General features: G+C 55.9%; 6 protein-coding genes across 6 annotated transcripts; 2 read left to right on the top strand and 4 right to left on the bottom strand.

The window, feature by feature from the left end:
* Positions 1-617: 617 nt before the first annotated feature.
* Positions 618-2,255, bottom strand: BKCO1_37000121 (udp-3-o-(3-hydroxymyristoyl) glucosamine n-acyltransferase; the record flags this gene model as incomplete). The annotated part of the gene is made up of 2 exons (XM_020274999.1): positions 618-666; positions 1,081-2,255. The coding sequence occupies 2 exons, from the start codon at positions 2,253-2,255 to the stop codon at positions 618-620; spliced, it is 1,224 nt and encodes a 407-aa protein (XP_020128876.1).
* A 1,408-nt stretch (positions 2,256-3,663) lies between these two features.
* Positions 3,664-4,773, bottom strand: BKCO1_37000122 (glycoside hydrolase family 5 protein; the record flags this gene model as incomplete). Its single annotated transcript, XM_020275000.1, has 5 exons — positions 3,664-3,984; positions 4,080-4,131; positions 4,231-4,588; positions 4,637-4,651; positions 4,701-4,773. 5 exons carry the CDS (start codon positions 4,771-4,773, stop codon positions 3,664-3,666), a joined length of 819 nt encoding a protein of 272 aa, XP_020128879.1.
* Positions 4,774-5,571: 798 nt separating this feature from the next.
* On the bottom strand, positions 5,572-6,767 carry BKCO1_37000123 (metallo-beta-lactamase domain protein; the record flags this gene model as incomplete). Its single annotated transcript, XM_020275001.1, has 2 exons — positions 5,572-5,978; positions 6,032-6,767. 2 exons carry the CDS (start codon positions 6,765-6,767, stop codon positions 5,572-5,574), a joined length of 1,143 nt encoding a protein of 380 aa, XP_020128878.1.
* A 244-nt stretch (positions 6,768-7,011) lies between these two features.
* Positions 7,012-8,358, top strand: BKCO1_37000124 (sulfide:quinone oxidoreductase flavo-binding protein; the record flags this gene model as incomplete). Its single annotated transcript, XM_020275002.1, has 1 exon — positions 7,012-8,358. The coding sequence occupies one exon, from the start codon at positions 7,012-7,014 to the stop codon at positions 8,356-8,358; it is 1,347 nt and encodes a 448-aa protein (XP_020128873.1).
* Positions 8,359-9,180: 822 nt separating this feature from the next.
* On the bottom strand, positions 9,181-10,131 carry BKCO1_37000125 (uncharacterized protein; the record flags this gene model as incomplete). The annotated part of the gene is made up of 1 exon (XM_020275003.1): positions 9,181-10,131. One exon carries the CDS (start codon positions 10,129-10,131, stop codon positions 9,181-9,183), a length of 951 nt encoding a protein of 316 aa, XP_020128872.1.
* A 3,654-nt stretch (positions 10,132-13,785) lies between these two features.
* Positions 13,786-14,268, top strand: BKCO1_37000126 (nadp-dependent alcohol dehydrogenase-like protein; the record flags this gene model as incomplete). The annotated part of the gene is made up of 1 exon (XM_020275004.1): positions 13,786-14,268. One exon carries the CDS (start codon positions 13,786-13,788, stop codon positions 14,266-14,268), a length of 483 nt encoding a protein of 160 aa, XP_020128875.1.
* Positions 14,269-15,290: the final 1,022 nt, after the last annotated feature.

A 15,290-nucleotide genomic window follows, 5' to 3' on the forward strand; every position in this document is an offset into this window, starting at 1 on the left:
CCTTTGTCCAGCCGTCGATCTTCCCTCCAACGTGGAATGCCTTGAGACGCTTAGCAGTCTTCGCTAAGCCCGCCATTTGGTGGGGAATGCGAGGATCATGCAGGCGGACGAACACAAGCTGCATTTGCTAATGCCACCCGGGTGGTCAAGCTAGGTCAGCTTGTGTATAGGGGGGTAGTGGCATTGGCTAGGTTGGAGATACTTCTTATTCGTTAAAGCAGTGTAAGTCCTGGTGGAAAATGCAGATTTCCTTTTATGCAGAAGTTTTACCGTGCTCGGCGGCTTACTATTGCGCCTATTAGCGCCGCTTTATGACCAGTATTCGAAGAGAATCGTGGAGCAACTATGGAACTTTCGTCAATAGCCCAAACGGCCTACAGCCGACTAACGAGCTTAAATACGGATATTGCACGATTTTATTATGCATTGCCTCCTGTCTAACAATAATGTGGGGGAAAACAAAAGCAATCTACATCAATCCTTTATGTGAGCAGTCGAAGCAATATCTCGATGTGGATATACGTTGGCAGCCTTTTTTTTTTTAAGGGTGAACAAGATATGCGGATGCATATGTGTATATATGTTCAAACGACGTAAGTGCACGTAGATATAGGACCCTACTCTCCATGAAGCTGGCTTAAGCGGGTGGATTTCTTTTTGCCCCCACTGTGAAAATCAGGGTCACTTTCTACCACCACGCGAGAAGTCATTTCATGTCCCTCTTGCCCTCCACCCGACTCATCCTGCGACTCCGCAAGGCAATCCGAACCAACACTTCCAGCCTCAACACCCCGCCGCCTCCGACCACGGCCTGCCTTCCCACGCAAAGCCCTATACCCACAGCCTTGCGGCCCTTCATCCGAGCGATGCACCACCTCCACGCTCCCCAACCCCCGATAATCCTCCTCCACCAACCTCCGCCTCCCCCCGACCAACTCCTCCCCCACAAACTCGCACGGATCCACCAACAAACACGCGGCCGCAAACCCCCTCACCGCACTCCCCTCGCACCCCATCTGCAGCACGACCAACAGCGCCCCCGCGACCGTCACGAGGCACTGCAGCCCCACCCACACATACATCCTCTCGCGCGCCACCTGCGCCCGCACCGACGGCACCGGCACGCGGACCGCCGCCGCCGCCGCGCCCGTCTCGCACCAGTCGTTCAGCGCGTTCCACGTCGCCTGGAACGCCAGCGACCACGACCCGACCACGTGGCCGGACAGGTTGTCCCACGTGGGACCGTTTGTGGCGTTCATCTCGGCGAGCCCGAAGAGGATCTCGGGGAGGATGCGGAAGGCCGGGGCGACGAGCGGGTGGGGATGGATGTCGACGGCGGATGCGTCGGCTGCGCGGTGCTCGATGACGCCGGAGGAGACGAGGGGGCATTGCTGGCCGTGGACGACGCCGGCGGCGACGGTGACGTTGGCGAACATGTAGCAGTTTTCGTCGCGGATGCCCGTCTTTTCGTTGTAGAAGGTGAGGCGGAATTGCTGTTTCGGGGGCAGGTGGCCGTATGTCGGGCTGACGGATAGGCATGTTCCTTCTTCCGGTTGGTTTTCGCGGCGGCTGACCATGACGGCGAGGGTGTAGGTGGCGTTGATGGTTGTGGGGGAGGGCCAGGTGGGCAGGTCGCCCAGGTTCAGGCGGAGGTTCCAGTCGAGGATGGCGGTTTCGGTGCGGATGCCGTACATTAAGACGTTGTAGGGGGAGGATTCTAGGTTGGTGAAAGAGCCGAGGGATCGTGAGCTGTTGAAGAAATCATGAAAAGCAGGCTGATCGTCAAGCCATTCAATGCTTTCCATGCGAAAATATGGTAGGGTCGCGTTCGATATTCTGGATTCGAGGGGAATTTGTTGCGAGTCAGCGTTGCCATCTTGAAGCTCCTGTCTCAAAGAGTCCACGCGGCGGCGGGATGGAGTGGCGCTTCCGTCGACTGGTCTGTAGAAAGACGAGGGATAGTTGAGTGTTACTGCAACTCCTTGTGCACGCTGCTTGACTGTTTCGCGGGCTTCGCCATACAGATTGAACCAGACAAGAGGGGGTCCAAATCCAGCCACAGGTAGGGAGGCTGTAATGTTGGAAGGCTGAAGATTTAGAGCAGGTAGCCAAGAGATAGCTCCAGATGCCAGGGGAGTGCTCCATTGGGCCGGGAAGAGAAGCATGAGTACACACACACAGCTGATCTGATGCCATGTCCTCCCCAATGGTACCAGTCCAAGGCTGAGTAGCCGATCGACGGATTGGAAGGTCATTCCGTGCTTCTCAAGCAGGATGAACATGCACCTCTGCGCCGCAAGTACGGCGCAGGAAGTGGTTGCCCACCGCTCAATTACGAGCCCAGCGGATATTAAAGTGCTTATATCTGCTTGAGACAATGTCTTCGAACCAGAAAGATTGTCTAGCACAGAGTCCCCACCGGAAGGAAAAACCTTGCCATCGAGATGAAAAAGGATCTCCATGGCTACGATGAGCATAACCAAGAGATGTACCATGAACATGTACCACTCGAGTGCACGACGCACTGGCCACTTCTTATCTGGACGTTCATGGCTATTTAGACTGGATAACGAATGATAGGGGTTGGGCTCAGAGAAATGGGAATGTCCCATATCCGCGAGGCAAAAGGCAAAAAAGACGACGTTCCAGGAAAGGACAAAACTGGAGGCCGCCGACGTGAGGGGGGATGGAAGATATATTTATGCCACCAGTCAGTTCGCATGATGCGTTGAAGATCGTAGCGGTGCTGCTCTATACGGTTGCAGGCATGAGTAATATCAGCGCAATATCTGTGCGAGCCACGTAATCTTTGTCTGTTCAAAGACAAAACAGACGAATGTCGGTGAGTGAGGCCAAACAAGGGGCGTGGATTGGCCAGAACATGTACGTTACACGGCGAACGGGCCCGTCAATCATGTCCACAAAGCGCCGAGCCAACATTGTTGATGCCTGAAACCATTGCACTCTGCTTTACAAGTACCCTCGATATATGGGCCCATAGCTGATCGAAATTACGAGTCTCGTTGCATCATTGGCCCGAAGCCTCACCGCAAGTGCCAGCCAACCGATCGCGAAGTGGGGCCCGTCCCTCCCTACGCCATCACCCGACGTGAGGGGGAGAGATGACAGTGAGATATTACACCCTACTTAGCAATGTATAAAAGCCACATATCCTACAAGCCTAGCTTGTAAGCAATCCACCTTTTCCGACTGTCGATAGCGCGATTTAGCTCAAGGGTAGAAGCTGCAACGGGAGGCAGCGTAAATCTTCTTCGCTGTAGACAAGACACCAGTCGACTACACCTACTTAAACTTCCCAGCCACGCAGTCCGTCATCAAGCTCGTGTCCTCCCACACGCCCCCGTTCTTCACCGGCGTCAGGCTAAGCTCATACGACCTATCAAACGACCCAGCAGCCCACCCGACCCAACCGAGAAACACATCGCTATTATAACTACCAAAAACACCGTTAGCACGCTTCCTCAAACACTCCCACCACCCCTCCCGCTCCGGTAACTCACTTCATCCAATCCAACTCGGCGCAAACATGCTGACTGCACGACGCGGTATTCCCGCCCCCCGTCTCCGTCAAAAACCTGCATGCACCCCATCACGTCAGCCAACCAAGCACATCAGTGGTACATGTCCCGGGAGCACAAGAACTCACGCCCTCCTCCCCCTCGCCCTCAACCACTCCGCCAGCGGCGCCAGCCCGTCGTCCACCCCGTCGCGAACGCACTCAGTCGTGGTGCCCGAGTAGCTCGCGTCGAGGTACTGGTGCACGTCGAAGACCAGCTTGTCGGTGGAGCCATCGGGGTCGGCGATGGCGGCGAGGGCGGCCGCGGACGTGCTGGCGAAGGAGCCGGCGGCCGCGAAGTCGGTGCCCGCGAGCAGGATGGTTTGCGTCGTCGCGCCCGCGCTGCGGATGGTGTTGACGACCCATTGGAGGGTGGTGGCCCAGGTGGGGACGTCGAGGTGGTGCGGCTGTGATGCGAGGGTTTAGTTGAGCACGTAGCTGGGGGAGGGAGGAAGCCGAGTGCGGCCGTTGGACGTGTGCGTGTGTCCCGCTGGTTACTTACTTCGTTCATGAGGCCGAAGATGACGTTGGCTTCGTTCTTGTACTTTGTCGCTCTGTGGTCGCGCACCGTCCCGTCGTCAGCGGGTTGGTCTGGTCATACTTCCGCGCGTCCCGGTGATGGGGGAATCGATTTTTTTTGTTTTCTCTCTTACAGCTGCCACCACGCGTTCGTCAAATGCTCATTCGTCACCGCACCGCCCGACTGGCCGACGATGTTCCCGTTCCAGCGCGCGTAGTTGTGTAGGTCGACGATGCACTTAGCACCGGTGTCGAGGCACGCGCGGACCAGGGCGTCATATTTGGCGAAGTTCGCCGCGTTGAAGTCGACGCCGAGCGTGTTGTCGGCGAGGTACTGCCACGCGACGGGCAGGCGGAAGACGTTGAGGCCGAGGTCCTTGGCGAGATGTTGCATCTGCCCCGCGCCGTCGGGCCCGCCGTACTGGGTTAGGGGCGGGTAGAGCTTGCTGAGGTCGCAGCTGCCGTCGGTCGTGCAGGTGAAGTCGAAGCCGGCTGTGGGGATAAGCTACGGAGGGTGGGAGCCGGGTTGGAGGAACTCACCGATGTTTACGCCGGCTGTGATGCGTCAACGCTGGATGTTGAATGTGAGTTGGAGCTTGCGTACCCAATTGGACCTTTGCTGCGCCGCAAGCGGCAAGCGACAGCAGCAAGGCGGTTTTTCCACTGGTGTGGAGCATCCTGATCAAATCACTTTCTTTGCCTGCTTGGGGGAATTTCTGTGATGCCGAGCAGTGTGCAGTTGTCCGAGCTTCGTATGATGCAGGAGATGGAAAGTTGTACAGATAGGTTCAATCCGTCTAGTGGAAAGCTCAAGATGGAAACAGCCGCGAAAGGTGAGCTATATGTTCGATCTCAGAGTCTCGTTCCTAGGCTTCCTTTTGGCTCCAGTGTACGAAGCTCGCGTCGCACGCGATGGATCCACCGGTCATGTCAGGAACCACTTGGCCTGAATTTGTCTGAACCAATCATGTTGCACCACCAACAGCACTGGATCTCGGCCCCCAAGCTAAGCAACTCGCTTGTGCGAAGCTTGGCTCTTATTGATCAGCCATACCCGGGATTCCCGGATAGCTCGACGGGCCTTGCCGTCATCCACGTCGGCTAAGGCGGAGTTAGCCCCGGGGGCAAGGGAACAAAAGAAAAAGGTGGGATCGATCTCGATGAATTATTGTATTGCGGCGTTCGGGGGTGATTCTTGATTGCCTGGTTCAGGAATGCCCTCGGCTGATGACGCTGGTACAACGTTACGATCCCGATGGGCTGATCCTCCATGTCCCACGCTGATGTCGCATCGGGTGTCTTGAGGGGACGATATGACCGAGTTATATGACCGAAAAGGCCGAAGGCAACCGTGGTGTCGACCTGCAAGTACAGATGTAGCATATCGGCTCAATTGCAAGCCAACACAATTATATACGAGAGAGAAGGATCACTACCCATAGCCCTACAGTAACAAACCTGCTTGTTCACACTCATCACTCCCACCCGTTCAACTTCACCGGAAGGTGCAAAAACCGATGGCCCGATTCGGTCGGCCTGGGCAGGTGTCCACCCCGGATATTCACCTGCAACGACTGATGAAGCAGCCTCGGTGCCGCCAACTGCGCATCGCGTTCTTTGCGCTGAGCCACGAAGGCATCGTGTGTGACGCCGTCTTTGAGATGCTTGTTCTGGATCCTGTGATCCCGGACGGTCACGCACGAGATGGGCTCGGTGCGACCTTCGGGCGGGTAGTCGTGGCCGGTCCAGATTTTGACCGTGTCGGGGAGGGACAGCAGCCTGCGGCCGGAAAGGAAGAGGTCGTCGGCGCTGCCGCCGGGGAAATCTGTGCGGGCGGTGCCGACGTCGGGGTGGAAGAGGGAGTCGCCGCAGAAGACGTTGTCTGGGATGCACATTAATCATGGGGCAATGTAGTGAGAATGACGATGGAAATACCTCCGATTTTGTAGCCGAGATGGTCGGGGGTGTGGCCGGGGAGGTGGAGGGCGGTGGCGTTCAGGTTGCCGATGTTGAATGTCTCGTCGTCGTCGAAGAGGTGGTCGAAGACTCCGTCATACTCGTCGGCTGCGACGTGGTATCGCTGACCGAACATGGTCTGTACCTGGCCGATGCGCTTGCCGATGCCGACGGAAGGCTTGTGGTCTTGGACTTTGGCGAGGCGGGTTTGGAGGTAGAATGCGGCGGTCAGGTGGTCTGCATGGGCGTGGGTCTCGAGGATCCAGTCGACTCTGTAGCCCTTCTGCTTGACCAACGAGAGCAGGGCGTTGGCGGTGGCTGTAGTAATGTCCTGAGTGACTGGATTGTAGTCCAAGACCGGGTCGATGATGGCGGCAGCTAGGGTGGATGGATCGGCCACAAGGTACTGCCATGTCCCCGTTGTATGTTCAAAGACATGGTGGATGGTTGGTTCGCCGCTCACGGCGGCTTCAGTGCTGTACAAAGCGCGACCATTTCTTTGGCTACAAGGTGCTTTGGGGGGCGATTGCACACAAGGTCTGCTTGGGATGGGGTGGCGGAATGACGTCTTTGCTGTGGGCGGTTCGGAGACTGGCTTGGTCCCTGCTTTGATCCCTGCCCGCCGGTGAAGCTGACGGCCATGGAGAGTGGTTGTGCAAATTGCCGTGGCTGGGCGCTCAATCAGACGCGTGAGGCGGGGTCGAAGTGCGTTCATGGTGTGATGATGGAGAAGTGAAGTGAGAGGTTGATTTAAGAGGCGGAGGTTCGGGTCGCCGATCAGCTCGCCGGTCCGATCGCCGACCAGCGGCCGACCGGGCAGCGCCAAGACGCCGGCGGCGAGCAGCCGGAGCGCTAACCGCACCCGGCGATGACTCAACACGGCGCCCGTCCCTTTTTCTTCTAGTTTTTCTCGACTCCGTCGCGTGTCTTGTCTTGCTCGTCAGCCCTATCGCACCACCATGTTCTTCACCCGCGCAAACTCGGCAGCTTGGGCCGCCGCGCGCTCCGCCGCCACTGCCCACCGCGCCTTTGCGACCGTCTCCCCCGTGACCTCTGCTGCCCGGAGCCACAAGGTCGTCGTCATTGGTGGTGGCTCCGCCGGTGTCAACATCAGCCACCAGCTGCTGCGCTCTGGCAGGTTCGCCCAGGATGACATCGCCGTCGTCGATCCCGCCGAGTGGCACCACTACCAGCCCGGATGGACCCTGGTCGGCGGTGGCCTGAAGACCAAGGAGGAGCTGCGCAGGCCCATGGCCAGCCTGATGGACCCCAAGCTCAAGTTCTACAACCACGGCGTCGGCACCTTCGCCCCGGGAGAGAACCTCGTCACCCTCGCCAACGGCGACAAGCTCAACTACGACCAGCTCGTCGTCGCCCCGGGCATCAACGTCAACTTCGCCAGCATCAAGGGCCTGCCCGAGGCCCTCGCCAACAAGGACTCCCTCGTCTCCTCCATCTACGGCTACGACCACTGCGACAAGGTCTTCGGCACCATCCAGAAGCTGACCAAGGGCACCGCCATCTTCTCCCAGCCCGCCGGCGTCCTCAAGTGCGCCGGCGCCCCGCAGAAGATCATGTGGCTCGGCCTGGACCACTGGAAGCGCGCCGGCCTGTACAACCCCACCGACCCCCAAAAGTCCGCCATCAACATCAGCTTCGCCACCGGCCTGCCCGTCATGTTCGGCGTGCCCAAGTACAGCGCCAAGCTCGACGAGCTGCGCAAGGAGCGCGGCGTCGAGGGCCTTTTCCAGCACGACCTCGTCGCCATCGACGGCAACACCGCCACCTTTGCCCGCCCGGACGGCCAGGACCAGGTCAAGAAGCATTTCGACCTGCTGCACGTCGTCCCCAAGATGGGCCCCCACGCTTTCGTCAAGGAGAGCCCACTGGCCGACGCTGCCGGCTTCGTCGACGTCGACAACGCCACCACCCGCCACAAAAAGTTCCAGAACGTCTGGTCCGCCGGCGACGCCTCCAGCCTGCCTACCTCCAAGACCGCTGCCGCCATCACCTCTGAGACGCCCGTCCTGGTCCGCAACTTGCTGCAGTCTCTCGACGGCAAGGACCTTGACGCAGAGTACGACGGCTACACCTCGTGCCCGCTGCTGACCGAGTACGGCAAGGTGCTGCTTGCTGAGTTCAAGTATGGTGGCGTGCCCAAGGAGACGTTTGGCAAGGCTCTTGGCATCGATCAGGCCGAGCCGCGCCGCGCCTTCTATCATCTGAAGAAAGACTTCTTCCCTTGGGTCTACTACAAGTCCATGGTCAAGGGCACCTGGGGCGGCCCCAAGGGCTGGCTGAACTAGAGTGAGGGGTCTTGTGCTTCGTGCCGTACGAGCCGTAAAATGGTGATAGGCCTCGGTCCATAAAATGCATGAGCATCTACTGCGAGCGTTTATAGAATAGATACTGTTTTACGCAAGTTCCGACGTTAAAAAATGGAATCTTTTTATTTTCACATGAATTGCTTCGAAATCAAGAATCACTCACTACATCTTCCAGCAGCCGAAAGATAGAATGAGGCTATCAGAAGTGCTAATAGTAGTCATACAGCATTAGCCTTCACCTCGTAAAATTCCAGGAGACTGGGCGGCATCGGCCGATGAGTTTCACTGGTCGCAGAAGATCAAACAATTTTAGCAGGTACTTAGAGCTGAGAGAGTAGCGGTTTAATTCGCCAAAGCACTAGCAGAGCATATTTCGGAAACATTTTTAACATTCCTAACTACCGCACGCTGCTTGAAAGAAAGAAAGAAACATACTGTTAGACAATCACGTGTATTCAATAACGTTAAGGCTCCTTATCATAAACATAATCGTCATCATCAATCCAACAGGGTCCTCTTCAGCAACGTGTCATCTTCATCAACACCCTTGTAGAGCCTTGTGAGCGCTGCCCCTTCTTTCGTTCATCTATATAAACCCCAGATAGCAGCAGCGTATAATAAAACATCCAGATTGGCCAGCTTCTGCTTGTGGCCGTCTGCGATCACCGTCTAATACATGCTCATTGTCAAATTTTCCATCCGCCTGTGAGCACACATTAGCTTAATGATTCAGGTCAGAAATATGCGGAATAACTACAACAGTTGTATGCGTTAATCAAACCTCACTCGTTTATCAAAAGATCAACACTTCTTCAGATCATTTCCACTAACGTTCTCCCTCACAAGCTCACCATCCATATCCTCAACATCATATAGATTGTTCTCCTTTTCTGCTCTTATCCTGAAGGGCCCAAGGTCACCATTGTGGCCGCCAGTATTTTTGAGGAACTTGACTTTATCCCCACGCCGCAAAGGACGATTGGAAAACAGGCTCTTCACGACGCTCCCCACTGTCTCTCCATTGGTAATGAGCCCGGTGGCGTTTTCCATTATCTTGGCGGCTTTGTCAGAGAAGCTTTGCGCTCGCTTGAGCATTTCTGTTTTTGATGTCTTCGATGGCTTTGGCTTGTTAGAGAAAGCATCCGGCTTCGATGGCTTCGGCATCTTCGGGAGATCATGCGTCTTCGATGGCTTCGGTTTCTTGGGGAGATCATGCGTCTTTGATGGCTTCGACTTCTTCGAGAAATCACCCGTCTTCGATGGCTCCGGCTTCTTCGAGAAAGCACCCGTCTTCGATGGCTCCGGCTTCTTCGAGAAATCATCCGTCTTCGCTTGCTGAGAACTGCTCTGTTGCGAACGCGGTACATTCGTTCCATGGATATTTGAAGCTGGGAACTGTTGGTTGTGCGGCAGCTTGTTGGATTCATGCCCTGCGGCGTTGGATTGGCTGTGCGGCTGATGGTGCCTTCCTTCGCCATGTAGATGCAGGTCTTGCACATGGTGCTCTTTCGTAGCTGGTGCGTTATGTCGGTGTGCTTCTCCGGCTGCTCCCGCCACTGGATTGTTCATCTGCTTCGGTTTGCTTGCTCCAGTCGTTGGATGGTCTTGGTGCACTTCTTTGGCTGTGTGGTGCAAGCCCTGGTTCTGTGGCTGATGCCGTGGTTGATGCGATGATGCTGGTTGTCGAGGTACCTTGGACGAACCACCCAATCCACTGAGCATGCCCCGCTGAGGGGCTTGGCGCAGCGACATTGTAGTTTAGGGCTGCTTTTGCAACGTGAAATTTCAAAGAAGTTCTGAAGGATGCAACCGGATGGCCCGTAGAAGAATAGCAGGCACGCGTAGAACATATACGCCGCTGCTGCCTAAACCACCATATATAGCAGGCCCTCGCCTGAAACAAGGGAATTCCTACCGGGAGCTTCCAGTAAATCAGAAGCCGCATGGTATTCTGTGGCTTCCTCTTAACAGCTGAATGGAGAAGGTCAGCTTATCATGCGACCAGCCACTTATTGGCCATGAGCCAGGGTTTCTTATCGGCTTGTCTTCAGATCGGAATATTACTGGCCCACACAACTTCAGCTTCAAAAGCCAGCCTGGTCTTCAAATAGCTTTTAGACCGGTAGGATCTTGGGTGGTGCTTATGTGAGCCTTTAAATCTTGTTTTCCTAAATGAATACGCCACCGTTGGTCCGCTTGAGAGGAACTTCACGTGTGACACTCACCGGTTGAGGGTAGATGAAACAGCCGCGAGGCTTGGGAAAGGAATTCAAGTCTCTACACTCGAGACATCACCTTGTTAGGCAAAAGCCATAATTACTACCACGGATTGATTTCATCGAGTGTCAAGGGTCTAAACACCGTTATTATAACCCACAGCCGCTTAGTATTGAAGATGACTTCTATTCCGACGAAAAAGCATGGGCATCAAGTAGTTATGTTGATTTGGTGCGGGGTAGGACCAGTCGGATTGCATCATGTCATGGTCTAGAGGCGGATTGGCGCATTACCAGTCGGGCTCCGGCTGCATCGTAACGAGAAGATTCGATCATAACCTGATCCCACAGCCAGGCCCTGGCTTTAGTCAATTCGTGACCTGTGCCTGAATTTAACGGCGGATACCGCGCCCAATACCGCTCTATTCCAACCGATCTTTGCCTATCTACGATTTGGGTAATAAGGCTGGTCACGGTGCTGGTACCCTGCGTGAGCTTGTTCGCCAAGATAAGGACTAGCTTCGCTGAGTATATTACATCATCGATGTTCGTTAGAGACCAATCCGAGACCTACCGGATATTTAGTTTGTAGATGGGCAGCCCCTTAAGATCCTACAGCAGGACTCGTTCTACGACGCATAACACATACCTCTTTAAGTGTGAACGCTAACCAAAGCCTCTATCACTTACACTTACACTGTTAAGAGACGGACTGCTAGCCTCATTGACAAACATTGGGACCCATTGAAGCTCAAGGCCAAGCATAGGAAAGCAAGGCTAGTCAATCACGCACATTACATAGAACTAGCTAGCTATAAGAATGCCAGAGGAACGTAAGGATGAATCGATAACGATTCGTCTCTTTTCTGACTCTGATACGATTCATATTGTCTATCTTGATCCAATAACCTTACATACACTTTGAGAAGTCTGTCAGCATCGGTCCTTGACGGCTCGCATACCGGAAGAATCTTCAGCCATCTACCTGACATGAAACAATTCCAACATGCCGTCCTCGTCCGCTTTCAGAATAGCCTCTCCATCCATGATGCCATGGATGAAACTTTCACACAGGAACTCAAACTGAGGTCTCTCGCATAGGTCAAGTTGTCGAAGAAGGAAAGGAACTTTGCCACCAAAAAAGACGCAGACCAGATCTCCTACCTGAATACCCCTAAGGTAGCCGCACTTTGCGAGGAACATGTCTATTTCGTCAATCATGTCACATATTGATTTCGAAATCTCCTCCCTTACCGCGTCAGGTAGGTCGCCTATCAAGTTATCCTCGTTCAATCCATAGTCTCCACGATAAGAGAAATACTTCTCTTTGTATTCATCGTTAACTGCCTGAAACCCCCGACCGATCTGCCGTCAGGGTTCGAAACAAGGCTTTCCAGTAAGCTTCCCCGGAAAGTCTGTGCGGCTCTGTATAAGGTTTATGGCGCAATCGGCATGGGCATCTTCGACAGCCTTATCGTAGTCGACATTAATCCCATTAGCAAACGACTTGCTGCCAATCGCTCTCCGAGCATATATCCTATCTCGATCGTCCTTGGACTTTTTGCTGCGAGACTCTAGAGACTCGCTCGACGCCGGAAAGAAGTTTGTCGTTGCTCTGTCCTCTGCTATGGTGGTTTGGAGTTTGTGAGAGGTAATTTTGGCATCTTTGGTCCCATCACTGACGGTGAACTCTGTGAATGTGTCGAATGCGATATTGGTGAAGCTGTTAGCCTTGGCCAGACACACGAGAAGGCGGCTGGCACTGGCATGGATGCCGCCCATAATCCGTGTTGTCCTGCTGGTCAATGCAGAGTGTGTCGATCCAGATCATCCTGGTAGATTGGTCGCTTCCCGTAGAACCATGGCGCAGGTGATGTTGTGCATCGTATAGATTGCACTGATCAGCAGAGTATTTACAGAACCAATGATCTCGTGGGCGATGCACAGTGCCGGCGAAAGAGACATGGCCAACAAATCCGCGGCGTGAGTGCAAGGCATCGAGGCTTGGATCGGACCTCAGGCGGTGGGGTGACGTCACGGGCAGGTGGTCTTGGGCGGGGCCCGGCTGCGACGCTGCGGGTTCAGGGCGGGCGACGGAGATTCGCCAATCCGATTGTAGCGTGGCCGTGGTGGGCGGTCGATTGCTCGAGGGGCGGATTCGAGCGTTGTGAGAAGCCGGGGTTGGATGTGCGAGGGAAGAGAAGGCGCCGGCGAAGGCTTGACAGTGCGGCCACGTCTTCGCTCGCCGCCCATCGTGTCATCGCCGCCGCCGCCGCACAAACTCGCTCCACCACCACGCCGCAGCACCCCGCAGCACCCCCGTCTACTCCACGTCGTCGTCCAGCTCTGACGAGATGATGCCCCGGCAGAAGCGCAGGCCCTCCGGTCACGGCCACAACCTGCACAGACGTCCTCCCTCGCCGTGACAGTCGCACACCGATCCGACCGATTTGTGTGTTGCCTGTCGTGCCCGGCCGCTTCGGTCGTGAGACTCCTCCACACGCCGCCTGCGTTACCGACACTGCCGCTGTCGCATACCAGCCACTCCCGGAGCCGTTCCGTTTTACGAGCCCGCCGCATGAGAATCCGTCCTGACCTGTACGTGCGCATTGTCGCCATCGCGCATCGCACAAACGATTGGCATACTGCGGAAGGCTGGCATTGTGACCGTGGGCTGGCGTCTACCCCCCGGCACCCATCCAGAGCGCCCATGGTGCTGTTTTCTCCGCAATCATGAGAGCCGGCTAAGACGGCGTCGCTTCTTTCCGCCCGCGCCTGTGAGCCGGTCCGGCGCGATGATGCCACGAGGCGTCCCGGATTCCCACAGCGCCCGCGGCCCAGTGTGCAGTCGATGTGACCTCGTCCCAGTTTCCATCTTCTCGCCCCAGAGACAGCCCATATGCACTGCGAAGAGTCCCTTGTTGGAACACGACTAGCAAAGTAGACGCACTGATCCTCGCATGCGCCGCACCTCAGTCATGTTCGCCGAACAGGAGCGCTTTGTAAAGTCAAAACCTTCTTATACGGTGTCGCAATCTGTTGATTTGCCAATCAGCTTTCGTTGCCCGAGTTTTAGGCTATTCGGCTTCCGCATCATCCGCCCCGTCAGAAGCTTGACCCAACACGCCGTATATATTCCATCGCACCCGGCCCATCTCGCCTGAAAATCCTCCCGTCAACAACCCTCACAATGGCGCCCACCAACAACCACCCGAAGCAAATCCCGCTCCTCTACCGGGCCTTCTTCACCTTCCTGGAGCCCATCTTCGCCCTCAACGGCGCCTACCTCTACGTGGCATCCCCGACCGAAACACTGCAGATCATCACCCCGCCGGGCCTGCATGCCCAGACGCTGCGCCAAACCCCCATCGAGACGATGCTCCTGTGGCAGGTCGCCTCCATGTACGTCCTCTTCGCCCTCATCGAGCTCGTCGTCCTGCGCTACGTCGGCCCCCAGCGCCGCGACATCTGGCGCCTCGTGCTCGCCGCCATCATCGTCTCGTCCGACGCCGGCCATCTCTGGGCCCTGAAGCTGGCTGCCGACGCCGCCGGCCAGCCCGACGCCTTTTACGATCCCCGCGCCTGGACGAGGTGGCAGGATTGGGGGAACCAGGGCCTGACCTGGTTTGGCTTCGGCTTGAGGCTCGCCTTTGTCGCCGGCGTCGGCCTTTGAGAGGCGTGTCTGGGGGGGGGGAATGGATCCGGCTTGTTGAGGCTTTAGGCCACCTCTACCTTTCGTTCCATGACTCGGCTGGGCTGTGCTGCCGCCAACATTGTGGCGGGGAAGCGTGTGTTGAGATTGACCCCGCCCGCTCTATTAGAGTAGCGTAAACAGTTAGGCTCTCTACCCTCTCTGCACTTCCGTACTTTGCCCCGCACGTAGTTGCCATGGGCGCATCACAATGGCAACATTACTGAGACATTGATCGCTATGTTCAAACGATTGGATAACATCGACTCCTTCATTTGGTGGCTCGTTCCTGTCGTCGACAACGTGATGCATACCATCCGTCCCCGATCGAACGTCATGTGGTGGGCAGCACACGGGAGCCTCATACTCACAAACACGACGTCACCCTCGCTTGCTTCAAGTGTGCCCCAGGGGAGGGGTAGCAAGAGTAGCGAAGGGGGGAATAATGGGAATGATTGGTCACGCCGAGTCGTCGACGGTTGCGGCATGGTATCATAAATCCTTAAGAGGCAGATCAACGGCACGGCAACGGATTGATTGCAAAGCGAAGGTGGTCCCGAGAATCCGAATCCTTCGAGGGGCTTAAACTTGCCGCAGATCCGCTTCTAAAGCTTAATAATAGGTAGCCATGCTAAGGTGTCGGCTCGACCCAGAGTCAAGAGCGTTCCGAAACCGTCCATCTGCTTTCCGACATCTTGGCTCTGGCTGAGGCTCACCGACTCGGTGGGCGTGTTTTATTTTTAAGCTTCACTAGTAAGACTCAAGGTTTTAAAGACGCAAGATGCTTGATCAGGGGCGGAGCACGTAGAGCCAATCCGAAGGAGACCGGCAGCGTGCGCGCTACATGAGTAAAGGGTTGTGGTGGGGACTGGGCGGTGACGCTCCGCAAAGGCCATCTATCCGACGCCTCACGCCAATCTCGCTGCGCCCAACGCCTCAGCCTTACGCTACTACCGCAGCCTACACTGTGACTGGATGTTTCAGACTTAGTCCATGTGGAAACC

This window comes from Diplodia corticola (genome assembly GCF_001883845.1).
Source record: "Diplodia corticola strain CBS 112549 chromosome Unknown scaffold37, whole genome shotgun sequence".
Lineage (NCBI taxonomy): Eukaryota > Fungi > Ascomycota > Dothideomycetes > Botryosphaeriales > Botryosphaeriaceae > Diplodia > Diplodia corticola.